Source organism: Enoplosus armatus, chromosome 20 (assembly GCF_043641665.1).
Source record: "Enoplosus armatus isolate fEnoArm2 chromosome 20, fEnoArm2.hap1, whole genome shotgun sequence".
Taxonomy (NCBI): domain Eukaryota; kingdom Metazoa; phylum Chordata; class Actinopteri; order Centrarchiformes; family Enoplosidae; genus Enoplosus; species Enoplosus armatus.
Window position 1 is genome coordinate 7,182,455 of NC_092199.1, and position 26,466 is coordinate 7,208,920.

At 40.2% G+C, this 26,466-nt stretch overlaps 3 protein-coding genes across 4 annotated transcripts; all 3 read right to left on the reverse strand.

The window, feature by feature from the left end:
• Nucleotides 1-1,496: 1,496 nt before the first annotated feature.
• On the reverse strand, nucleotides 1,497-12,279 carry LOC139303521 (choline O-acetyltransferase-like). 2 transcript variants are annotated; one of them, XM_070927365.1, is made up of 15 exons: nucleotides 12,235-12,279; nucleotides 12,021-12,134; nucleotides 10,555-10,746; nucleotides 9,717-9,835; nucleotides 8,228-8,281; nucleotides 7,876-8,056; nucleotides 6,099-6,276; nucleotides 5,821-5,990; nucleotides 5,644-5,744; nucleotides 5,408-5,536; nucleotides 5,202-5,324; nucleotides 4,968-5,109; nucleotides 4,643-4,705; nucleotides 3,355-3,492; nucleotides 1,497-1,763 (listed from the first exon to the last, which is right to left on the reverse strand). In XM_070927365.1, the coding sequence occupies exons 2-15, from the start codon at nucleotides 12,063-12,065 to the stop codon at nucleotides 1,497-1,499; spliced, it is 1,902 nt and encodes a 633-aa protein (XP_070783466.1). In that variant the 5' UTR covers nucleotides 12,066-12,134; nucleotides 12,235-12,279. The 2 variants fall into 2 exon arrangements, with proteins under 2 accessions (XP_070783466.1, XP_070783465.1); XM_070927364.1 differs by lacking the exon at nucleotides 12,235-12,279 and having other exon boundaries at nucleotides 12,009-12,065.
• A 2,136-nt stretch (nucleotides 12,280-14,415) lies between these two features.
• Nucleotides 14,416-15,984, reverse strand: LOC139303788 (probable vesicular acetylcholine transporter-A). The gene has a single exon (XM_070927634.1). The coding sequence runs from the start codon at nucleotides 15,982-15,984 to the stop codon at nucleotides 14,416-14,418; it is 1,569 nt and encodes a 522-aa protein (XP_070783735.1).
• A 5,975-nt stretch (nucleotides 15,985-21,959) lies between these two features.
• rgrb (retinal G protein coupled receptor b) lies at nucleotides 21,960-26,315 on the reverse strand. Its single transcript, XM_070927182.1, has 7 exons — nucleotides 26,240-26,315; nucleotides 25,796-25,952; nucleotides 25,001-25,122; nucleotides 24,284-24,437; nucleotides 24,019-24,136; nucleotides 23,370-23,483; nucleotides 21,960-22,726 (listed from the first exon to the last, which is right to left on the reverse strand). Exons 1-7 carry the CDS (start codon nucleotides 26,313-26,315, stop codon nucleotides 22,586-22,588), a joined length of 882 nt encoding a protein of 293 aa, XP_070783283.1. The 3' UTR covers nucleotides 21,960-22,585.
• Between the last annotated feature and the right edge of the window lie 151 nt (nucleotides 26,316-26,466).

Below are 26,466 nucleotides of genomic sequence, written 5' to 3' on the forward strand. Positions count from 1 at the left end.
TTTGCATCACTTTACTTTAAGGCATTTTTGTTACTTATGTGTCTTCACCAGTATTTTGCTATATCATTATATTAGCTTTTGCTGTGATCATATAAAAATACACTTAGTATGTAAGAATAAACATGCATGTGTGTCGCTTGTAGTCTTTTCTTGACATGGATTCTGAATCATCTACATGGTTCACATTCACTTTGGCTTATGATCGATAGACACATAACAAACAAATGTCATCTGGGCACTGGACAACAAACATCCTCACATTTCCACTGCTAAAGACAACATGAACCACCACAGATAGACCCACAATATACGTTTGTAGAAGAATCCAAGTCACAGTAGTACAATTTGAATGGACATTTTCTGACCAAACAAGCATGCATGATGTAGATTGCCGTAATTCATTTTAATGTCACAGATAATGTCCAATATTTCTGAATATCAAAAATATTAAGAGTTAATTTAATAATACATAAGCTCCATGCATCTAATGAACTGATTTAGTAAATTGCACATATACCCTCATCACACTTGCTATTGTGTTATTGCACAAAGTACCTACAGTATAACAATACATCCCTACCCTCATTCTACCTCAAGGTGCAAATTAAAAGCAGTTATGTACACATGAACACAGTGGTTTGCCTCAGTCGGCACTGGACTGTTCATCACACTCTACACATTAACTATTGCTATAATATAGAACACAGTACGACTTCAAATGTGCCACTGAAACCATATCACCTATGTTTTCCCTCTACACACATTATTTATAGCCAGTCCTCTACGTTTACAGTACAGTTATTCATTCATATCTGTATATAAATATCTTAAAGTGCCTCATCAGACAAGACTTCACATACACACAACCTCTTTGGCAACCTGATGGCGTCAGTAGAATCAAAACATTTACTTAACAGTAAGAGTAAAAAGCACATTAAAAAGGATCTTATAGTATAACTGATCCAGTTTGTTGTTGACGTGATGGCACACAGGAAGTGAAACAGGTTGGCAGGATCACATTTACAGGATGTCATGATTGTTTTAAGTCACATAAATATATCTGGGGGTTTTTTTACGGCACATAGATTACATTACTACTCACTGTGTGTAAGATATACAATGGGATAACTCAGTTGATTCACTTTCTGATAGAGGAGTTGCCCCTCACATCAGTGCTACAAAGCAGGCATGGCTTCAGTTTCCTAAAGGCAGCAGACAAGTTAATCTCAGTCTACCGAGTCAAGCGGGTTTAGTGTTGGACCCGAAATCATTCTGATGTGTACACACATCCAACAAAAAAATGTTTTCCAGTGTTCATTCACATTTTTTAAATATTTACATACTATATATGAACTTTAAGGCTTTGCATTTTGTTGTTAAAGGAACACTATTGCACAGACAACAAAGTACACAAAGGCATCTTGACTACTGAGTCTAAAGCTAAAGTCTAGGTCTAAGAGTGGAGCAGCTGAGTGGGCGTGCTCTCTCAGTATGGCTTACTTCCCTGATTTATGAGGCTGGCCGGCTCCCTGGCAGCTATCGGCCAGTTTGGTAGCCGCAGCACTGCTTCTATTGCACAGGTCCCTGATTTCCAGCAGGCCCTCGTTCAGGGCTTTGACGAAAACAGCCGAGCTCGTCTCTGTGTTCTCCCAGAAACTAGACACACAGAAGATGATGTGGTCTGACTGCGGGTTGTAACAGGCGCCGTAGCCGTTGGGCACCACGGGGCCGTAGCAACAGAACATTTCCACTGTGGTAGGGACCTGGATACAAGAGGACACAGTCTGGGTTAGACCAGTTTAGCTAGTCAAGAATATTTGAGAAAAAATTATCCGATAAGGGTTGCTACTAACTATTGCTTAATTCGTTGATTCTTTTTGTAATTAATCAATTAGCCAATTAGAGCAATTAGAGAAAAATGCTCATTACAAGTTCCCAGAGCCAAAGGTGACATCTTCAAATAGCTTATTTTGTCCAACCAACAGTCCAAAACACAAAGATATCGCATTTGCAATGATTTAAAACAGAAAAAGTAGCAAATCGCCACATTTGACAAGTTGGAACAAGCAAATGGTTGGCATTTTGTCTTGATAAATTAGCCAAAAGATACATCTTCTGTTCATCAATTAATTAACTAAGCTCTAAATTAGATTTTCTACCCAGTAAGAGTTTTATTACTTGGTCTAAGTGATGTTGGACCAAAGCTCAAAAGTCATTTCATGCACTTGTACAAGCTCCTCTCTGTCAGTCAGGTAGCAATGCAGCTGTCAGGCTCTGTGAATGTGTAGTATAGTGAGTATGTGTACTCCATATAATGTATGTGGCTGCCTTAAGCAATTTATAATAGTAAACAAATGTATTATTATTTTAAGTGTGGGGTTGCTTTCAGGAAAGCTAAAGTTAAATACAGAGATGGTGAGGGATAGATGAGCATGGCACCAATTAAAAAGACTATAACAAGAAGCACAGGGACCTCGGTCAGGATCCCAAACACCAACATACACTAAATATTTTTAATTAGTCCTGTGCATTTTGTAAAGTTTTGTTGTGTGCTTTTGCAGTGCCAGTCCCTGTTTCTATGACTACAGTAGAGTTCAGTGACTCTTTCTGAAAGGCCTCAGCCATTTGTACTTCTTTATTGACTATACAGCTTAGTGCTAAATACAGTCGTGCCTTTGAAGTTGTTCAATAAACCACTAAGTGTTTCTAAGCTTTTAGTGAACTTGTGTTTTCTTACCTTGAAATATATACACACACAACTGTGGTAAATATGCAGAAAATACAGTATTAGCAGACTTGATTTCAGGTGGCAACAAACATTTTAAAAGTCAGTGTGGACTTTGTGATCAGGCAGTGAAAAAGCAGAGCAAGTGGATGTTCCTGGGCTGCCAGAACTATATCTCCTCTCGCAGATTAATCAGGCTCAAATATTATGTATGAGTATGTTTGTATATCTATTTCTGTTTCAGTGGCTAAATGTGTTCATCACTGTATCTCTGCTCACAAAAGGAGGAGGAAGTTAGGATGGATTACATGCAAATATTATGAGCACCAGCAAGATAAGATATCATCAGCACCAGCATTTCCTCAACAGTATCTCCTCTGTATTCTCTATCTTCATCAAATGATAACTCTAAAGCCAATTCATATTTCTCTTTTGATCTCAGTGGAGGAATCCCTCTGTCTCATCGCAGCAGCTTTCCTGAGGCAAATGTGGAACTTGATGAGTCGGGGTTCTGGGTAAGTATATTTATTTGTACATATACTATACTTCCTGTCTGTTGTCAATCATGAGCTTGGACTTTAAAGCAATACTTTAGAATTAGAATAGAATAGAATGGGATTGCATGTTACCTGACTGGTAGAAAGGATGAACTGGTTACTGGCCAAATACGTCTCATCACAGAAGATCTCTGGCTTCTCCATGTTGAGCTCGGTTGAGATCCTCAGAAGCCCGAGGAGATGATTGTCTATTGCCATTCCTGTAATAGCCTGAAAAATATATAATATTTAATACTTTTGCTTAGTGCTAATGAAGTATTTTCAATTAGGAACATCAACATCAAGCACAGAAGTGATTTACAGGTCCTGTCCTTGTTTTGTGTACCTTTTCAATCTTGTTACATCATATTAGATTGCAATTACTACAAACCATGTGGACTCTGATGATTGGAATATAAATATGAATACCTGGTTTGTGCCTTTAGATATTTTGAACAATACCCCACCCAAAGTAATTTTCTTCTGCCATTAAAAGTGGTAACTATTGAAATCTATTAACTAAACTTAATCTAGTAACAAATATGAATTCAAGCTGACCACAGCTGTCGCCCTCTGTGCAGGATGATGAAATAAACTTTGTATAATCATTTTGGGAAATATTAAGCTTAATCGCTTTCTTGCTGAGAGTGAGATGAGAAGTTCGATACCACTCTTACATCTATGCAGTAAAAAACAAAGCTCTAGCCAGGAGATGCTTAGCTTAGCTTAGTTTAGCTTAGCTTAGTTTAGCATAAAGCATGGCAATGGGGAAACTGCTAGCCTGGCTCTGTCCAAAACATACTCCTAGCAGCACCTCTAAAGATCAATATTTTACATCATATCATGTTTGTTTAATACGCACAAAAACTGAAGTGTAAAAAAAGACAGGTTGTGGTTATATGCCGGACTGTCTCTTGGTCGGGTACAGTGACTTCCTAGAGTTTCCTCTGGTTGCCTGGCAACTTCATGGTAAGGGCAAGACTCCACCAAATCACTGCCCCTGGCCAAGAAGTAGTCAACAAAACCACAAATTGATGTTTGGTTTATGCACAGATTAAACAAACAACATTTAGAGGTGCTGGTGGGTGGATTTTTTTGTAACCTTTTGACAGAGCCAGGCTAGCCGTTTCCCTCTGCTTCCAGTCTTTGTGCTAAGCTAAGCTAACTGTGTCTTGGCTGGAGCTTCATATTTACTGTAGAGACATAAGAGTTGTATCAATCTTCTATCTAACTCTCAGCAATAAAGCGAGTAAGTGCATTTCCCAAATTTTCGAACTATACCTTTAAGTCTCGTTGGAGACATTTTAACTAAATGTTCAGTTTAGTTTACACATTTAAATTCTGAAAAAATATATTTTTAAAAATGGTTTAAAATACTTACTGCAATTGTATAATTTGTCTGGGCATTAATTGCATCCCTCAATCGTTTCATTTTTTCTGAATCCTGTTGGAGAATTGAAAAATGATTTATAGAAAAAAGTAAACACAGGGCTTTTATCATGTTGTACAAAAATAGAGCGAGTACAGCCAGTAAATTCACTTTTCATAGACCCGTTAAATCTGCAGGGAGATCATCTGCTTGGATGGGGACACTGAGTTTGGCCTGCAGAGGTGGCTGGTCGCACCTGTTTCATTTAAGCAGGCGTGATGAACAGTAATGTGGGAGTTACTCAGTAATTGGGGTCAAAGTGAGAAAAATGACTCACGGTGAAACTCGCCCTCTCATCTGTCATGGACTTCACGAAGGCCAGGGCCTCAGGGGTGGCAGAGCGAATGTTATCAACTCGGCCGTCTTGGAAACGCCGAATGGACGCACTCTCATAAGTGGACACGAGCCTTCCGCTGCATCTGAGCTCACGACAGACATGTTCGCATCAATATCAGCATGTTTGAAGTTCTGTCATAAAATGTGAAGATACAGATCATGAATGAACTTTTACTTGTGAAATGCAAGCTGTAAGGCAACTTGTATGAACGCATCTGGACTCATCTTCTGTTTCTTGATGAATTCTTTCCCATAAACCTTGAACTTGAAAACATCCATGTCAAGATTATTCACCAGCCTGAAGGAGAAAGCACAGAAGATGTGAGACCTGGAATTATTTGTAGATATGTTTATGGGTTAGTTTGTTTGTGTTGGTCTTGCCTCTGGAGTCTGTCTCCGGATGCTGCTAAGAGTCCTTGGATGTGTGGGTTACATTTCCAGAGCAGCCTTCTTGGAGGGGGAAGCTCTCTGATGCTGGATGCTCTCGCCATCTTGGAGGGACTCCCTGTTCTGTTCAGGACAACAACAGCACTTCCTTCACTGTTGGCCTCAGCAGCTTTCATTGAGACAACAATATTCAGTGTATGGTTATATCTTGCTGCGATGGGCTGACTTACATGTACTTCATCACATACTCAGAGCACTGCACCAGAACTATTCCCTCGAATGCTGAATGCTCGCACACGACTCCACATGTCCCGTCCATTCCTACAACAAACTGAGAGAAGGTGGATTATCTAACAGACCAAACTCTATGTTCATGGTGGATTGAAGTGCCTTGAACGTAGTCTTACCTGCATTGACTTGTCATACCAGCGGTTTGCTCCATTCTTCTCACGGCCGCCGCCATGCAGCATCAGCAGGGCCCTGTTGGTATCACTGGGTCCCAGGCCACTGGGCTCATCCAGACACACCACACACAGGCAGCTCTCGATCAGAGCCAGAGAGTCCCTGTTGGTTTGATCTGTATAGAGGAGGGCAGGAGATGAGCTATGTCTTTGTTTATCTGTCTGAAAATTGTTTAAAACTTCTGAAGGTGATTAGAAGATTAGAGAAACGTTTGAACTGAGACCTTTCGTTAGTGCATCTCTGGCTTGAGCCCATTCTGTTCTCCCGTCAGACGTCAGGATACCAAAAGGAGGAAGTCTCTCTTCAGCGTTTTCTGACATTTTCATGATTTTCTCCAGCTGGGATAAGATCTCTGTCTCGTTGAGCTGCTTGCCGTTTGCGACTACATCCAACACGAAAAACTAGTGAGAAAAACAGATTACAGAAATCATGTGTGTCTTAAATATTCCATTATGTATTATAATAGTGAATACTTGTGTTTAGATGTGTCCTTGCCTGCTAATAGTCCTTTTTTTCTGAGCTTTTTGTTGCTGTGGTACAGTATTTGAACAGCTGAGATAAATAGGACACTTGTAATAATGGTAGGGACTAAATATGGCCAATTGCCACCTAAAATATGGCTCCTCGACTGCGATCAGTTAAACATGCGTCTCAAGGAAGCTCTCAAAGTGGCAGATTCAATTAACAGTAATTTAGTTAATTGTCTGTATCTCCATGGGGACGGGCCCTTAAGTGTGTGTGCCACAGATTGATAGTTCCCAGAACCATTTCCAGGTGACAGCTCCTTCTGTGCCTTTTTACGTGGTAATTTAAAGGTACAATCTATGAGCTAAATGTAATCAAATTCATGCATTTATGGGAATCTCTATAGAGGATTATCAGTCAGGATTGGGGGAAATTGGGAGATTGTAGACACGCTGGATTGGTACAGGGGATGTGGAAGTGGACTCATGTGGTTTTAAAGAAACAAACTCACACAAAACTCAACTAGACAACCACTAAATTTGTAAACTCTGGAATAAAACCACAATTTTTAATCATGATCAGTTGAAAAACACACAAAATGCAGATTTTGCATCAGTAAGGGCCATGTACTGTATGTGGAGGTAACTTAAAATATAAACCATATATAAATATATGGTCACCAGTTTTTCTTTGTCTGATTTGGTCCACCATACACCATATTTTGGAAAAAAGTTAAAATTCACAGTGCAGCTGGCCTTGCTCTCCTATCCCTTTAGAAATGTAATTTATAAATAAAATCAGTCAAATGATTACCCACTAATAGAAGTCGTATTGTTTAGACTGCCTTGTAGACGAAGGGTCTGTAAGATGGTGAGTATGTGTGGCATAACAGTTGGTAAGCCCGTTGTGCTGTACTCTGTCTACAGTGCAGTATTTTGTATCTAGATTTTTCTGTCCTTCTTTGCAAACTCTAGTACATCGTGATTATTATTTAATGTAGGCAAATGCATCCTCTTTAAAGTCCTTTGAGACATGTTTGTAATTAAACGTTTTATAAATGTAATATTCTTAAATGTTCTCGACTGCCTATTACTGGAAAACAAACCTCATATTCACGACTGTGAAGGTTTAATAGGGTGGAAGATTTTGACTTTTTCAGTTGAAAGCAAATGGTCATGTCCCTATATCTGTCACACATAACATCCAAAGATGGCATCTTGACAGAATAGATAACAATATGTTTGCTGTTGCCAGTTTAGAAGCTCAGGATAGTCCTGTACTTTGAAATCTGATGAAGGAATAGTTTATCTGCACTAGAGGCCAGTATTGCTGCATGTAGTGGTAAGAAAGAAGTCATTGACATTTATGTCTGATGTGATGTACTGACTGCTTTGGAGAACAACTCTCACCTTTCAGCATCTACCGATGAACTGAATATACTATTAAAACCTCTTACATTTACTTTCTCAGGACCCTGTCTCCAGTTAGAAGTGTGATGGAGTGTGAAAAGTCTCCTCAGAGGCCAGCGTCCTGACCTGGTTCTTGCACGCCACGATGATGTGCTCCGGCACTGAGGAGGCTGCGCTCATCTGGACCTTCAGCATGTCAGCCTTTAGCCCCGGGTAGCGGTAGGAGGTAAAGAGGCGGTAGTACTGCTCCATGCACAGAGGGGTCCCAGCTAGCTGGCCTCGAGCAAAATCCACTGGCAGCGCTCGCCTGAGAGACATAATTACACACATCACATTATCTGAGGGCTCTCGCTTTTATCAGTACATTATTATACTCCATTTTATTTTCATCTTGGATTCACTGACTTTACTCTGCGGAGATAACATAGATGAGGTTTAGGACATGGAGGTGGAAGCTGAGGGTGCAGGTTAAACTTACGCATCAATGAGAGCCTTATAGTCCAACACTCCTCTGATGAGACGAGCAGCAAATCTTAAAAGAGTGAGAAGTCTGATATTAACAAAACAGGGCGCCGTAAAACACTGAGCATGCACAGCGGACTGGCCAGTGATTATAATGAGATATACTCTCATCTCTCAAAGGGCTAACAGTAATCCCATTATGGTTAGATTACTAGGATACAGTGGGCGAGCTGTGTGTGTGTGTTCATCTGCGTTAGTGAGAGAGAGCCAGTCTGTATGTGTGAGTGGGCGGTGGGCAAATAGGGAAAACACAGAGCCCTGTCAGGTCTTATATTATATGTCATTTGTCTTAGTGTTATTACGTTCAAAGCCAGATCAATACAAAGGAGGCGGCCGCAGTGCACCACACCCCTAAATGAGGCCTGACTAGCAGTCTCTGCGGAGAGCTTGGTCCTGTCACTCCCAATCTAATAAGTGTCTGTGTCAGTAGATTACCAGCTCGGGGTGCTCTGGAAGTATTCAGTTAGTGCGGCACGAGCTGACAAAAGCTAACGTTGGATGGTCTGGTGTAATGTCTGGTGGCTCATTTAATAATGGGCAGAGTATTGGCCAAGAGATGATGCCAGTGATTTTCTCCATGTCTGTAATTCAGATCGTAATCTGAGTCCGTGGCTGCTGAGAAGAACATAAACCTTGTCAGTGGCTACATCACTGAGTGATATACTGTGTGCTCTGTATTGTGGTTGGAAAACGAAACCTGTAGTTGAGTTTAGTGGATGTTTTCACTAGTTTTCAAGCACATTTGAGAACTTGACACTGAGATATGCCAACAACCTGTGATGTTCAGTGCATTCTGGGAATTATTATGAGATATGAAGTATTGTGGTTTGCTTTTTTAGTGACACTTGGTGCATTTATGTACTTTTTGTACTCAAGTTTGAGACGTGCTACATTTCTCAAAATTACTTTTTTGAAGTTTCCGTAACCATTCGGCTTGTTGGTTTTAAATGCAGGCACAGAGTAACTATTGAAACAATGAGTGGATCGAGAGAAAATTTGGTAATTGTTTAAGTCAGTTATAAGCAAAACGTTCTAAACATTCCTCAGTTGTTAAGATTTGCTTCTTTTAATTGTCTTATGTGAGAGTAAACTCTTATTTTCAGGCTTAGGACTGTTGGTTGGACAAAACAAGAAACTTGAAGACATCATCTTGGATTCTGGGAAACCTTGGTGGGAAATTTGTACTATTTTCTGGACAAATCAGTTAATAGAGAAAATATTTTGCATGTTTTTATTTGTCTTACATATTGCATTAGATATTTTTTCAGTAGAAAGTGATTTAGGTTTCTTTTGAATTGCTCTTCTCATCGACCTACACAGTTAGTGGTAGTATTTTCTGTCTCAGCGTGTGAATCACAGCGTGGAGCGTAATGTGGATCAGAGTTTAAGCACATGTAAACGTCTTACAGTCTCAACAACAGCAGAACCAAAAGTCCAGCACGTACCTGAGGGCGTCTTTATGATCTCTGAACGTCTGCTGAGGAAACACCATGACAGGACTGGAGTTGACCGGTAGCGCCAACCTGTTGTTCAAGTACATGTCCTCCAGCCAGTAGTCATAGACCTGAATAAAAACACAGGGGCGCTTTTTTTTTGAGAAATGTTGGTTCGTTAAGCGTTTTGGACTCAAGTTATTACTTTCAGAACTGAGACCTGTGTGCAATGAAGTGAAGAAAAAAAAACATTACAGTTCATCACTGGCAGATGAGAAAGGAGAGTGGGAGAGAGAGTCGGTGTGAGAGTGGGAGCGTGATAGATTTCACACAGCTGGATGAGTTGTGGACTGACCGATCACCCAGACGCAGGAGGACAGAGTGAAGCAACAAAGGACAAGCAGAGGCTCCAATAAATCTTTATCGAGAGGTGTTTTCAGCTTTTATGAATGGCTTATATATTACTTTAGACAGACACGAAATCTGAGGCAATTTTCATTCTTATTTTCAGACTGAATAGAGCAGATGCAGATGAATTCGATACCTTATTATTAAAAACAAAAACCCAATCAAAGCTGATGCTGATTAGAAATACTGTATTGTAAAAGGTCAAATTCAATAAAGTGGATTATAATGATAATAAATATTGACTGAAGAGAACTCATTAGACAATGATTTTGACTGTATTGTGTTTTCCAAATGAACTAGAAAAAGGTAGGAGAAACACTAATAAAGACTAATAAAAACAACAAATATTATTTATTGACACAGGTGGAAAATTGAGTAGGAGTTGTTCTACAGCAAAGAGCAGCAATGTTTTTTTTAAAATCTTGTAGATCTGAGAGTTTACCCAGTTGGTCGTCTTGTCCCTCCTCTCTAGAAGCTTCTTCTGGAGAACCTCTCCGACGCCTCCAGGAGCCCCAAACTTCTCCACGATGGCCTTTGTTTTCTTGAACTGCTCCTCCTTCACCAGGTGTTGGACACACTTCAAGTACGTGTTAAGGGTTTGTTTCAGTGGTGGCACAGGGACCTTTGGCAACACCTGATGTCATAAAAACACAACAGATCAGTATAAACACTCATAACGAGTACCGAAAGGACAGCAGCTGTTCATTTTTATGTCCTTTCCCCGATTCACAGAGGGTTCATTAGTTAAAGGGGGTAATTCCCTCACATCTTTTCTTAATGCTTTTATTATTAGAACCTGAGTTAATAATTCATCTTAAATGCTTCAAGTGTTTTCAAACCCCACAGCCTTGTGGGAGTTGTTTTTTAAGGATGGAAAATGCAAATTGATTATTATCGTTTCTGATGTTTGATCATTTGAATAATAGTACTGTTAGTAACCCCAGATGTTAATATTGACCGGAACATTGGAATTGTAAAATAGGTTGTCTGGCTGTGGATTCCTGGAAATGGGGGAAAAAAAATTATAATCCACCACTGGCTCAATGTTGAGTTAATTACTGCACAAAAAAATACATGTATTATGTGTAGTGATGGAAAAAGTACTCAGATCCTTTACATGAGTAAATGTAGCAGCACCATACTTTGAAAATACTTTAAGTATCAAAAGCAAAAGTACTCATTCTGCAGTAAAATGGTCCCTGTCATTGCTTTACTATTATATATGATGTTCTTGGATTAATATTCCTGGCGCATTCATGTGTATGTTGCATTTTACTGCTGCAGATGTTCATGGTTGCGTTCATTGAACAACTTGATATACTATTGGATAGTTTAAGTTAGTTCTACAGCAGTGCTTCATATTCTATAAGAACTTCATATGTTTGCAGTGTCGCTGTCCTGAGAGAACCTAATCCAGAGAAGAAGCTAATCCAACGGGGGATTGAAATAGTTTATTAAGAAGCATAAAGGAACTTAAATCTACAGTTTATCAGACAAATTCAAATTCAACATCACCAAATTTGGAGATATGTGGTTTTCACTGGACAGGAAGGGTATGAAAAAGTGTAATCTGCTGTCAGACAAATGTAGTGGAGTAGAAGTATAAAGCTGCATAAAATGGAAATACGCATGTAAAAGTAGATTTGTACATAAGTACAGCACATAGGTGAGTGTACTTGGTCTGGAATGAGGTTTTACATCCCTGAAAGATGAACGGCCTGCTGTCTGTTTCGCCCCTAGCGGTCCATCCGCGTCAGTGAAGCTGCCGCTGTCCGTGGTGCTGCACAATTACTTTGCCAACTTCAGCACCATGGACAGCGACAGTGCTCAATATCAAAGCCTTCTAAAAAGCGAAGATGGTGTAAAGTAAAACACTTTCAGGACAGAAACAATGACATGTTTTCTTACTTGGCTGTCTCGGTCTCTGGCCGTCTCTTTCTCCAGGATTGGCATCTTGGCAGTCCAGTCCAGTCAAAGGGGAAAATACTGTGGAAACCCTCTTGAGACGCTCTGGGTTCAGCCCTCCCTGCACGAAGCATGTTTGAGAGAAAGGAAAAAAATGCAGTAAATAAAATTAGGCCTACTGAGCAATGGGGCAACATAGTGCTGTCTGAAAGTGAACCAGCAGGCTTCCATTTTTCATCATCTTGCAGCCTAATGCAATATACTGTATGTCCTTGAATTCCAGCTGCGCCTCATCACTCACCACTGCAAAGAGATATGCATCTTAAAAACTCATTTCATCTCTATTTCAAGCTTAAAAGCTTAATTTTTCATTTTTTTCCCAAATGTATTTAGCCAATAAAAGCAGAACATTTGTACTCATTTTCAGTGCAGTTTCACTTTTAAAATATATTTTAATAAAATAGTGTAAATATCTTCAACAAAAAATATAAATAAAATTGTAGATAATTTTGCATCATTAGATGGAAGCTGGTTTGATTGAAAACAAGTGAAATAATTAATCACAAAACTTTTCAAACTCCTTTCCAGAGCAAAGTGGACTTTGAAGTATCTTAAATTAGTTTTTAGGATGAATAATCATCCTCGCTGTGCGGAAAAGAGGCTCAAATTGTGGATATTACGTCTGTAATAAACAATTACAATATTTAAAAGTGAAAAAAAGTTGCCTTACCTGATCTGTGCACCGCTCAGGAGGTCAGTTGTACATAGCTGTCAGTTCACATGGAATTCCTCCCACGTCCACGCCGTGAAATCCCATATTAGTGTAAAGCTCCGCACAGGCGCCGGACTGCTGCCCCGTCCCCTCGCCTCGCCATAAGGCTGTGACTCCACATTAAAGCGCGCATTGGAAAAGATGCTGAAGGTGTTTGCGTCTACCTACCCCCTTGAGGCAAGAAACTCCTCCCATCGAAATCTATTCGCGGAACATATTATCTAACAGCTTGCTTCACCCCCCCCCCCCCCCCACCCCCCGACCCCCACCCCCACCGCCCATAACCGATAATAATTTTAATAAATAAAAAAGCAGTGAGAGTTGGTTTTCGGTGTGTGGTTCAGAGGTCCAGCGGTGGGTCCACAGAGATGACAGTTACTGTTCAGTTTGTCAGCCGGATTTAAGACAATACGGAATGCACTTGTACGGAAAATAAATCATAAAGTTTTGCAGCTGAAGCCTAATTTGCTACTGCGCACTTTCATCTGCTCATTTATGTACATATACTTTGTTTTCATATTGTGGCTTATAGTGCGCTCTCTGTCCTTTCTGGGTGCGCTTGATTGTGCACCGTGAGAGAGCTTCAACTTGTGAAAATCTAAACTCTGAATTAAACTTTCATTACTTTTCATTAATCACAGGATATTTCATGTTATTTTCAACTTTCATACATAATGAAATGAGATTTGTCTTTTTCCACCATGCGGTTTTAATACGTGTTGAAGAGCGATGTGGAATTAGAATCACTTTTATAATCTAAACTCGTTATTTATCCAACGAAATAAGTTCCACCCTTATTGTGTTTTTATGCGTCTGAAGCTTGAAATAAGAATGAACTCACCGCCGTCACACAGATCCAAACAGAGATTTATTAAAACGACAATTGATAAATGAATACATGTTTGCTCATCTGAAGGAGACTTCATTAGTTACGTCTTGACAAAACGTTTCATACATACACGCGCGCGCACACACGCACAAACACACACACTTTGTAGAGGTCCACGTATGTTTTAACAATTTACATTGTGCATATATCCACATATGTACAAAATCCATTTATTATGATACATTTAATTTCAAACAACAACAACAAAAAAACCCCATTTGAAATAAAAACAAATAACAAACAGGCCCACTTGTTACAAAATTGAAATTCACGAAATCTTTAACAACAAAAAAAAAGGAAAATCAGGCCTTGATGTGCAAGTAAAAAAAGTTTCCTCAGAGACTAAAAATATAGGCTATTTTTGTGTAAGGGGGGAAATGTGCTGCTTATAGTTGGTCCCATATAATCTTGTACGCACGTTTATCTATTTATATCTTTTTACAATACTCAGTGATACACACAAATTCAACAGTAGCTGATAGATCTCTCACAAAACTCCAGTTACACGTCCATGACAAACGCCACATAGACTTGTTCGACACAATGAAATCACAGTCAAAAAAAGAAAAGAGAAACTTTGGAAAACGTGTCACACAATCATGATTTTGGTGATTGGGTGTTTATATTGCACATCGGTACTTTACATAAAAGTTTTAATTACTAGACTATATCCTGCCTCGTCTCCAAATCTCTCCGGGGGAGGGAATGTTTCGGGGGGCGGTCAGAGTGTGGCCGGTCTAAGTGTACTCTGGACCGGACGACTCTTCGGACAAGGACCGCTGTGCTCTGAAGGGGTCAAACCCATTTTCATCTACTGACAAACAATTCCCTGCCGAACTGTAGCCCTTCTTTTTAGCTCTCCTCTCCTCCATCTTGATAGTATCGTACAGCCCCTGCGGAGCCTCCTCCAACAGGTTATCTCTCTCTGAGTAGGACGGTTTCATTTGGCACACGTTGCGCAGCAGCAGCAGGGCTGGTGCGTAAAGCACATTGACAAGACCCATACCCAGATTAAGTTGTACAAACCCGAGAGTGTGCACTATCTGGCCGGCTACTATGGGACCCATAGCATACGCGACAGAATAGGAAATATCTGCTATAGCATAAACACTACCATACACCGAAACATGACGCACGTCAACTAAAAACGCAAGTGTCGGCAGCAGGGCAGTGTCTACCAGTGCGATGCCAAAACAAATGCCGCACAACGGGGCGATGAGCTGCCCAAAAGTTTTGCATGCGGGGACCGTACAGGAGCTCGCCCCTATGATAACCATACCTAAAGCTCCGTAGAACCACTGCAAATTTGGATGCTTTGCTGCCAGTTTAACTGTTATGTACACACCGAGGACATGAGGGAAGAAGGCTGGGAGCCAGGTGAGTCCCATCTCCCACTGAGTGGAGTGCATGGTGGTCTCCATCCAGTTGGCTATGGTGGGCTCCAGAAAGGCCAGGGGGATGTTGCACACTGTCAGCGCCCCGGCCACCACCGCTATGTACGGGTCAATCATGAGTCTGTATATGGGGGTGCCGACTGGCATGTTCTCTCTAGTCCTGTTGGAGAACGGCTTGATCACTGTCAGGAGCAGAAAGCCGTCCGCCAGGCAAATGCAGGCGAGCACGATGAAGGGCACTTTCTTGCCCACAAACTCGTACAGGACGCCCCCGAACGGAGGCGCCACCAGACTCCCGAAAGAGATGAAGGCCAGAGCGATGCCCAGCGCCGTGCTTCTCTCGGACTCCTCCGTGTATTTGTCGGCTATCATCGCGATTCCAGAGGTGTCCGCGAAAGCAGACCCCAGACCCTGCAAACTTCTGGCCACAAAGAGCGTCGCATAGTTCTCCCCAAAAGCAAATATGCAGGTGGACACGAACATAACAGTCAGTCCAATTAAAAGTGGAATGTCATATCCAACCCGGTCTATGAAAGTCCCCGACAGCGGGTTAACTAACAGCTGCAGGATGGCTTTAGATGCGAAAAGTACTCCTATCTGGACATCTAAGTTGTCCTTGAGGCTTTTGTCTTGGCTTGTGCTGTTGGCTGAAGAGTTGGGGTGCATCACTACGTGGACGTGCTCTGACTGCTCACTCTCCAGCTCCGCAAGATAGTCTGGGATAATTGGCACGATTACCATGTAGAGCATATTGTCCAGCAGGAGAGCCACGCAAACAATCACTAATATGATCCGTCTTTGCTGGTGAGGATCCTTCATCGCGGTGCCTAACTGCTTAGTTTTTTGGCCCATCTCGGACAGTTTCACTGCGGCTGATTTGACCAGCCCGGATGATCCTCCTTCCCCATCCATGGTGTGCTTTTTAAAAAAAAAAATCTAATTTTCGACTTAAAAAAATGTAGTTGTGCTTCTCCCGTCTGCTGCCGATCTCTCAACACCTCGGATGACTCATTGGTGTTTCCTCTACATTGATGTGATGCACTCCGTCCTCACCTCGCCTGTGCGTAAAGGGAGAGGCGAAGAGGAACTTGGCTGCTTCATCGGTGAAGATGGCTTTCCTCAGCTTCTTCAACTTGTCCTCGCCTCAGCCGCATCCGATGTTGTTTCATGATCTCCCGAGAAGTGACGTGGTGAAATCGTAGAGTTTCTGCACCGTGCAGAGGTTTCGGCCGCTAATCTTACATGGCAAAGTTACTTTGGAGCGATTTTTGTTACTTATTTGCAACACCTCGGACGCTCAAACTCCTTCAGCTCTGTGTCCATACCTCCTATCACCTGTGGCACTTTTGCGCTCAGCTCTGAGACCACGAGTGGCTTCGTGGCCATTGGTGCACATTAACCCGCAGGTTTGGCGCTATTTTAGTCCCTTTTTTGTCTCCTCTTTTCACCGAGAGCTATGACGCATCACCAGCTTGCCCCCAAGTGGATCCCTTCGCCACTTGCCTCTTTTATGTTAATTTCCAACCATGGCAGCAATCACTTCAACCAATAAGAGCCAGTGAGCGCCACATCACGACCCCTCTACAAGAGCCTGAAAGAAAAAAAAAAAGGCTTTCTTATTCTTAATGTCCAGCGTGACTCTTGACTTTGCTGTTAAGGAAGACATTCTTCAATGTTCCTCTTTAAATTCAAAAACATATACGCACACGCACAGCCGAGATATCTGCAGTAATAAATCTTTACCAAAGAAAATATATCCGATATTAATGCCAAGATAAGATACAAACACAGTATACATCAGTAGGCGTGTGTGCGCACACACACCCACAATGGTTACATGTCCTTAGCCTGTACATAGATCTAAAGAAGACTTTAAAAACACCACAAACATAAATAAAACCACTATAAACTCACTTTTCGCCACCCAGTCTCTATGAATATAATTATTTTTTGAAATTCAAATATTAGTGACACTTAATAAAATATTCCTTACATTCATTATCTGCTTAAGTTTGTAGTTTACAGTATGAGCTTCCTGCACTGTGAAGCAGACATGAACTCATAAACGAGCTGCTGAAGAGATTTCAGCACCACGAGGCTGTGGACAGCTCCCGTCACCGCACAAACACGCACTTCATGAAGGAAGAAGAAGAAGAAGAGTTTTTCATTCACTAAACTGCTCACTGAATTAAAAATTAGCTGAGGAACCAAAGTATGTCAACAACAACAATAACAAAACTGTGTATTAACACAAAAACTATTGCTCGCAGACGCAGCTCTTATGTCCTGAGATGAAATCGTGCCACACAGTCACGATTTTAATTTAACACAAGACACCGGCGACACCTTGTGGTGAAAATCTACAATTACACACAACACCCATAAAAATCATCTTGGTGCCTCTATTCAGTTATATTATCCATGCAGTTAAAACATAACTCAATTATTTACATCATTACAACCAGTGTAACCTAATGGTATTCCCAATTAACAGTTTAGAATTGCAATTAGATTTGTTTTATTTCTGATGGTTTCAGTTTATTTATCATTCTTTTTGTTTCCTATAGTTACAAACCCATTTTAGATCAGATTAATTTATTTTATTGTAGTGTAAAAATCACCACAACAAAATCAGAATCATGTTAAAAACCATGTGTTTAACTACATCTATTACTATTTGCCAATAGAGGGCAGTGAAGACTTGCAAATAATAATAAAACACATGGAATCTCCTTCCTCTGACACTAGACAACAACCAAGTAATCTAAATGAATCTAAGTGATCCAACCTAAGTTTAGAAATAAATTAATAAAGTTTTCTGGTGCCACGAAATGCTTTAAAAATGTTTGTAGTAATATTTGTGAAAACAGCAGTTTTCTCAATCATGACCATTATTGTATTTGTAGGACATTTTAACCTGTGTGTCAAACTCTTCAATTTGTAAAATTACTAGTATAAAATGTGTACTATACTATTGTTTATAGTATTTGTCCCAGTATAAATAGTTGAAATAATAAGATAAAGTTTGGGCATTATGTGGCCTTACTCGACGTGGCAATATATCTTAAACTACATGTGTGTGTAACAGCCCCGGCCAAGAGAGCATATTTTTCTCTAGTTGTTGATATCAACACTTAGGATGATTGCAGTGACAGGGGCGGGGTGTTTACAGTGTGTTCAGTCGATGATTTGATGCAGAAAATACACCAACAGGAGGATTAACACACCACAGGAACTAACTGCCCAATTTCACTAATGAGGGAGGCTTGGCAGAGCAGCAGGTGTTAGATAAACAATTTTTACATTATAGTCTGATGCTGCAGCCATGCGTATAGATTTATACAGATTTCATACGAGTGCAGACATGTGACTACATGGATAATCTGCTAACTCATTCTAGAAACTTGGCAGCGTCTGCAGGAGTTCAGAGTGCCGGCTTTGTCCTTGCATTGAGATACAGACGCTGACTTGTCCTCTGATGTGAAGACGATACGAGAGAGGTTTAATAAATGATACCAGAAGAAAGGCTGTCTAAAGGCTGGTGACGCACGTATCATCTAATCCAGATTATGCTATGATTAAACTCCCTTTAACGTTGACTTCAAGAAAAATCCACAGGGGATTTGTCACATCTTTGACACCATTTGTGGTTGTGTTACAATGAAAATATGAGTTAACGTTGGTGAACGACGAGTCATTATGACTTACACCCAGACAGCATTATGTAAGATCTTTGTTTTTGTCATGTGACATGTCTCCTTCCACTGTGTCATCTAATCTGGCCTGTGGACTCTAATGTGTAACGTTAAGTGTAGGAGTTACTCCGACCTTTGCTTTTCTTTTCTGATAAGTTGCTCTCACCTTTGACCTGGATTGTCTTTTACATGAGGGTAGACATACCTGTCATGACTAGTAAAGTATTATTTAACATAAACATCAACCAGTGTGCTTATTGGGGCAATCCAAAGGTGATCATTAACTTAGAAGTTTTCCCTCAGTTGACTTCTGTTCTTGAAGTTTTACTCAGTAAAGTCTGTTATGCTCTGTTTATGTTTCTCTTTCCCAAATTGTAACTCAGCAGTGGATCTTGTGCACTTAAACAGATCATCAGTTGGTGAAAGATAAAGTGCTCTTCAACCATAATCCGTTTGTTTCATTTTAAAAACTCATGCATCTTCATTTTTGCAGAAATCAAATCCAGCTGCAGTTAATATAAACGTAAATGTTTTTATGTATTTTTTGTATTGTTTTGGAAATTAAAATCCTAATAAGTTCTTCAGGGCTGTAGCTAACATTGAGTAGGTCAAGTCCTCAATATTGTTTCTAGGAATTTGGGGATTTTAACTGACCCTAACCTGAGGAAGAATTTACATTCTACACATGGCAGATTTTTAAGGCTCATTTTAGCATCTTTAACCTTGAGTATTTTAGGCAAAACAATTAATGAAGGGACTTTTATTATTATTTCCATATTTCTATACCTGAGTTATATTCAATGCGGTAGGCTTGGAAATAGCTACAAGGCCGTCATATACACAGAAAGTACTGTTGAATTAAATAAAATATGAAATAAAAATTTGAAACGGTCAGAAAATGTTCAGGTGTTTTGGAGTTTATAAGTGATGAGTGCACGACACCGAGGCACCGAAGCTTATGACCCCTGCAAAATGCACTATTTCAATACCTTGCTTTGGAGCTTGTGTCAAATGTTGATTAGCACTTGACTGATGACGTCCAAAGCTTCAAATGCCGCTGTTGCTTCAGAAAGTGCTTCGTTAGTTTGACTTTTTGCCGCTAAACTATATGCTCAGGTGATACGTTCAGTAACAATGATGAGAGGAGACTATTTGAGAGAACTGGCGATGATGTAAATGATATCTTGGTGGGTTGGGGTTGCCCTTGGGGAACTCATGACCTCAGTATTTCTACATTTCTGGCTGCGGCCCTGGTGATCTGGCACTCTTAAGGGTCAAAATCTGACACTGATTAACTAAATCTCTCTAAATGTCACGTGCAGCCATGTGTGGTGGGGCTGCTGTTTGTGCTGCATAAGGTTTTTCACGACAGATGTTTTTCTTTTTTACACCATCTGTCTGTGACTAGCATTAGGTTTAACACACTTATCGTTAGTATTCAAACACCTTCACCTCACCTTGCGGGTGGCTGGTGATCTAAATCCTGACTCTACTGAATGTAAAAGGGTTGCAGTCAGACTTATTTGTACAGTGTAATGGGAGAAAGCTCAATGAGACTATATCTGTCTGTGACAAGTCGTTCTGTTTTCTACCGGCGAGCTATTACTGCTGCTTCTATCTACAGCTCTGACTGAATTAGATCACTAGTCCACAGACACTGTCTCTAATCAGCTGTCTGTCAAAAGGGACACTGTTTCCAAGAATTTGATGCTAATCTGTCGGATTCCTCAGTCTTTCCTGAGAAAACCCCTGATCAGAGGAGTTTATGAGGAAGTACATGATTATGCCCAACATAATGAGAAGAGCTTGTTCGTGTGCTGGAAGGACATCCGACACTGAAGAGTCGCCGTGTGATTACGGGAGTCTTGTTTTCTTTTTACAAATTCAACTTTTCAGTTTACATCTAAGTTCAGCTTCTTTTTTAGACTTTTAGAAAGTAAAATGTCAGACTTAAAAAATAGGAAATAATACACACAAAAATACACAATCCAAAAGATTTCATTTAAACGTATGGGTCTCCTTTGTGATGTAACAAGACTCTACAGTCTACAGCCACGCTAACAGCTCTGTGCGGCTGTGCATATGCACAGTGGTGCTTTGAGCTAAATGCTAACATGCTAAGCAGGTATAATGTTAGTTTAGCTTGTTAACATGCTAGCATTTGCCAATTAGCAGTATGACAGAAAGTGTTGCTGCTAATTAGAATGTCATTAGTTTTTGCAGGTATTTGGGCCTAAAGTTTTGGACAAATCAACACTTTGATCTGATGATGGCGCTAGATGACAGATCTTCAATTCATCCTGAGGGGAACATGAATGTTTGTGCCAAAATTTCATAGCAATCCTTCCAATAATTCTTGAGACATTTCACCAAAAAAACAGAAATGTCAACCTCATGGTGGTGCTAGAGGCAGAGTCAGGGGATCACTACAGTCGGTAGGATTCATCCTCTGGGGACCATGAAGTAGTGCACCAACTGACTCACATTATTCTAATGTAGTCAACAGGACTATTTGTAGACGGCTCTGAATCTGCGTGACTGTTGCTCATTAGGACCGACTCCTCCTCTGTTATTACGGGCTGCCATTGACAGAGAGAGGATTTCACCTGCTGACGACTGCCTGGCAGGGACGTCAGCCGCCTCTGAGGTTAGTGTGACAGAGACTTTGTCTCACTGCGGCTTATTTCTGGAGTGCATGTATTTAGCAGCTCAGAGATCAGAGTGTTGCAGTGTTTTCTTCTCTGTGGCCTCACAGACTCTTTAACACTTAAAGGTGGCTCATGTTTAGAATAGCTTTCATGTAATCCAAGGAAATGGCTACAACACAGCAAAAGACATTTAAATGCTGGCATTAAATTATGCCATTACTAGTTGGTGTCAGCAGGGATTTAATTCCTCACATTTCTCAGTCTTAGTCTACCTGCATAACTTCTTATCTGTCATTCAACCTACCTATGTTCCTAAGATTGATCTCTTTAAATCTTTGATATCTGGTCTTTACTCATTGCACATGGAGGGAAATACAGACAAGGCCAGAGTCTGCAATTTGTCTTACTAGAAAGGACTGTGCAACTCAGCTCAATGTAAAAACTGCTAAATAAGTTCTATTAAGTGAATCTGAACTAGAATACACCATAAAACGTTAATATGAGTGTCTCCATGGTAAGGTAATATGAGATAAAAATCGGCCACACTACCTCTTTATTAGTAGATGCATTTAAATAATAAGTTCACTTAGAAAAGGCCACTTTGCCTCAGGTGTTGACTATAGTATAATTGCATAATACAGTCTTAACACAGTGACTGACTATATTTACATACGTTACATCACCTCAAACTGTCTTCCCAACAAAAACACAATTGATTAATCTGCTTAGCTTGAGACAGGCCGTGTCGTGAGAGGGCTTCTCTGGACGCTGGTCAACGGTCAGCTCACTTATTCACACTGAAAAGCACTTTAAACTAGATGGAGCAGCAAAACAATGTGTTTATTGTAAGTGGTCAAACACGGACGGAGGAGCAGTGCAGGTTAAATACAAATTGCTGTAGAAAGAATGCAATCATTTGACAATGGATAAATTACCTGCAACACATTTTTGTAGATTTACACAAATCAAACACGAGGCTGCTGCGACGGCTCCAAATGTAAAGATCGTCCTGAGTTTCAGCTACTGTCCACATGTGAAAATATTACAACTGTACAGACGTCTAAATGGTTCATTGATGTTTACAACACCTTATCAACAGTATGAGGAACCTATCTTAAGTGGAAATGATGGTTTTGGAGTTTTTTCCAGAACATTTTGAGTTTCCTTTTTTTATTTTGACTTCTTAATAACCGGATCAACAATCTTCTGCCCAGTGAGGAAGTGCCACACACCGCCTCGGTAGAACTCATTTCCAAATGAGTAGAGGAGAGCGTTGAAGATGGGATTTGTCTTTGCGACAACTGGAAGCACCTGCGAGGGGAAACAAGTGTTTCCATCATTCTACAAGTACTTGCTTTAAAGGGCAGTTTGAGTATATTACAACTTGGGCCTCATCTTTTTTGTAGTTTTGACCGTCATTTCTATCAGTTATGAGAACAACGTATTCAACAATTGCTGATGTAAGAAGACGATGACATCGCTACAACAAAGTCCCAACAGAGTAGGAAACATGAGATTATCAGACACGTTGTAAACAAGCCAACAGTTTAGCCAGATTACCAAAATATTTTCCAAACCACTTTATTTGGAAGTAAAATTGAAACTGAGCACAACAGAAATGTGATGGATGTTTACAACAAACATTTTAAGTAATAATTTTGTTGTTTGCCTTTATTTTTTCTTGACAAACCTGGAGGTTCATTTAAATCCTGTATGATAATTGGACTTCTTTTTTAGCAACATTGCTGTGTTCCCAGATCTCAGTAATTAACTTGGTGAGTACAATGATATTATTACTCATAGGAATGATGGCCAAGACTACAAAATAAGACCCATTTGGAATAAACTGAAATTATCCTTTAAACAAAGTCAGAAATAACATGACTTCTACATCATTTTGACTGTATTTTTCCCCACAAACTGTTGGATTGAATTAAGCTAAATAAATACTCACCATTCGTAGCTTTGGAGATACGACCTTCACGTTCTCGAAGCAGGCGTAGATGCACATGAGGACGTAGGGGCCCCAGCACATCAGCATTACCCTCAAGGGCAAACTGGTGTTAAACTAGGAAACAAAGTTCATTGTGTTACTGTAGATTAACACATGTAATATAGTGGCTTTAGAGTAAACAATATTCAGCTAGAAATAAGACAACAACATTTCAATTTAGTCAGTTAGAGCTTGATATGTTGCACTGAAGTTTCCGAGAGAGAGAAGGACAAGATGAAACGGTGAAGGGTGAAATGTAAGTTTAGATGACTTCTGCTCATTATCTGGTAGCTTGTGTGAACAGGCTGAGGCGAGGAAATGTATAAACCAGGATGTATACGAGGCATGTGACTAAAACAGTCTTTGTGCTAAGCTGAGCTTATTGCCTACAGGCTGTAGCTTCATGTTTACTGTACAGACACGAGAGTGGTATCCAGTTTATAACTCTCAGCAAGAACGTGAAAAACTGTATTTCACAAAATGTCTAACTATTCATTAACATTCAAGCAGTTCAGAAGGAGAAAGAATGAACTAAGAATTAAGTAGACTTTATCTGATCTAACATCAAAACAAAAAGAAACAGTGGAGTGTACTGTTGCAGCACATGTACCCTGTGGTGATGAACCTTCTTGAAGTGTTTGTAGATGGCATTGTAACATGACAACATGGTGTAGGCTGGGAACATCAGGTAGAGCAACACCAGAGTTAGCATGTAGGTCACATAGTCCCTGATGAAAAGAGAGAGACAGGAAAATAATATGTAATATGGTAAATATTTGTCAAAATGCTACTGATAGCTGCATTTCCTATACCTAGTGTAGATGCCACCATTCCAGTTTTAGTATCATTCCTATGTTTATTATTTAATTATTTACCTGTCCCCTCTGGTGTAGTCCAGCGTGCAGCAAGTCCTCATAGGCTCGAAGTCATAGACGCCCCATCCCATGAGAGGAACAGCAGCCCAGAAGATGGACAGAATCCAGATGATGCCGCTCATCGTCAGAGTCGTGCTCCAGAAGAGCTTCTGTCCTACAGAATAAAAACATGCATAACATCATTTGGATGTGAGTAAACATTTGATTAGAAGTTTAATTTGTTCGTTTAGATATATCTAATGACATGTGTGTTGACATGTTTCTGCTTTTCACCAGAAACAAAAGCAGGTGTGACTGAATCTAAAGCATTCAGTCTGTCATCCAGCAAACTTAAAGATAATATTTGCTCTTCTTTAAGCTCTGTTTTGGTGAGGCTGTGAAAAAGATCTGCCTCTTTAGCTGCTGAATGCTCCACTATGTTCGCCAGCTAGTCGCTAACTCTGTCTCTCTGCTGTTTGGTGCTCAAAACCCCTAAAACGCTCCGTAGATTTGAGGGTGAAGTGCAGAGTTGGTGATTCTCAACATAATGATTAGAGCTGCTTGAGCTTACAAAATCAACATTTAATTATGTTTAAAACTACTAAATACAACTGTTATTTTAATGATTTCATTCAGGGAGTATTTGTGATTTATAATGGACTATATTTTGCTCTTCTGGGCAGTGAGTTGAACTTTACTGTTCTCACTGGTGCAGTACTGGTGTTGTGTTGTACTCACTGGTGCAGTACTGGTGATATCTGTCCCAAGCGATGGTAGCCATGAAACTGATGGAGGCCAGGACCGCTATCATCCCCTGAAAACCGTGATAGCCACATCCATCTTGACCAAATGGCCAATACCTAGAAAAGACAACAAAACGTGATTATGCTCCAGAAACACGGTGGTCACAAAATAATGATTTTACGCAGCTGATTCAGATGAACTCACTGGTTCCCAACCTTTCTGGCATTTTGCTCTTCTCAGATTGTTTTATTTGGCAATAAGTTTGTGGTTAATTGTTTGTTAATACCACTAAAGCACATTATAAAATGAAATAATAGGCAAAACCTGTAACATCACCTGATCTTGAGGACCCATTGTCTGACTCATAATCTAGTTTTAAGGCCTTTTTTTATTTCAGTTCATTGTGCTTACATGGTTAATGTTACTTAATAAATGTGTGTTTAATACACACGCAATACATACACCATGGCCTCTTAGCGGGTTAATCCAGCCCTGCTGACTCCAGGTTGGGAACAAATTAATATAATATGTAAGAGGTTTAAACAGGACAAAACAATTGTACTTAAATGTTGCTACATTTCAATTAAGATCCTGTTAGGTAACGTCCACCAGGATTTCCTGAGAAATGTGAACTTTACAGACTTTACAGTGGATTGTGGATTGGATTATGAAACCCAAAGGCTTATTTAGCTTGTGCTACCCATTGGCTAATAATGAATACTGAGCCTACTAAGAATGGTAGTACCCCCACCATGATAAAAAAAAAAACCTGTCCTCTGTGATTGATACCTGAGATAGCTCGCATACGCAGCCGTGAGACCATTAATATTCAAAAAGATGTCCGCAACAGCAAGATTGAACACAAAGAAGTTACTGGGAGTCCGCATCTCCTTCACTGTGAGGAAAGAGACGATGCTGATGGCATTGAGGAAGAACCCGAGCAGGCCTGAAAAAATAAGAGAAATGTCCCTTTAATTTCTGTTATCAGTCTGAATTCATCAGCACAGTCATGTCACCCTCATGAAACAGCCTGTATTATAATGTATTTTAAAAAACATATAGCTTTACCATTAGAAGTAAACAACTGGAGTTTAGACTAAAAAATTAAATAAAATAAAAGAATGCATTGCTGTGATTTTCAGAAACTTAAGATGCAAGAACAAACGCTTTCGTGGTGAACTGTCCCTTTAATTCTCATAGAAAGTCGCCTCCCTGTGTGCTCGGTCCACTTACCGCCAACAAACAGCGCTGAGCCGAAGGAAAACATGTCGAACTCCGTGAAGCCCTCCGGTAACGTGTAGGCTGCCATGTTGAAATGCACAAATGAGACTTTTTGCACAAAAAGACAGGTCCCGTTCGTGTTGTGTAGCGCACCACCGTCTCCGACAAAATGTCGCCTTATAAAGGCTCTTTCACGTGAAAGGGCATGAAGAGACTTATCTTAATAAACCCCCTTTTGC

Excerpts from the sequence above, each read along its gene's own strand:
- LOC139303521 (XM_070927364.1), bottom strand. The coding sequence starts at position 12,065 with ATGCCAATCCTGGAGAAAGAGACGGCCAGAGACCGAGACAGCCAAGTA. Across the intron at positions 8,057-8,227 it reads TATAAGGCTCTCATTGATGC|GCGAGCGCTGCCAGTGGATT; the intron begins GTAAGTTTAACC and ends TATGTCTCTCAG. Across the intron at positions 6,277-7,875 it reads TCGTGGCGTGCAAGAACCAG|TTTTTCGTGTTGGATGTAGT; the intron begins GTCAGGACGCTG and ends TTTTCTCACTAG.
- LOC139303788 (XM_070927634.1), bottom strand. The coding sequence starts at position 15,984 with ATGGATGGGGAAGGAGGATCATCCGGGCTGGTCAAATCAGCCGCAGTG.
- rgrb (XM_070927182.1), bottom strand. The coding sequence starts at position 26,315 with ATGGCAGCCTACACGTTACCGGAGGGCTTCACGGAGTTCGACATGTTT. Across the intron at positions 25,953-26,239 it reads CTCAGCGCTGTTTGTTGGCG|GCCTGCTCGGGTTCTTCCTC; the intron begins GTAAGTGGACCG and ends TTATTTTTTCAG. Across the intron at positions 25,123-25,795 it reads GCGTATGCGAGCTATCTCAG|GTATTGGCCATTTGGTCAAG; the intron begins GTATCAATCACA and ends TGTCTTTTCTAG.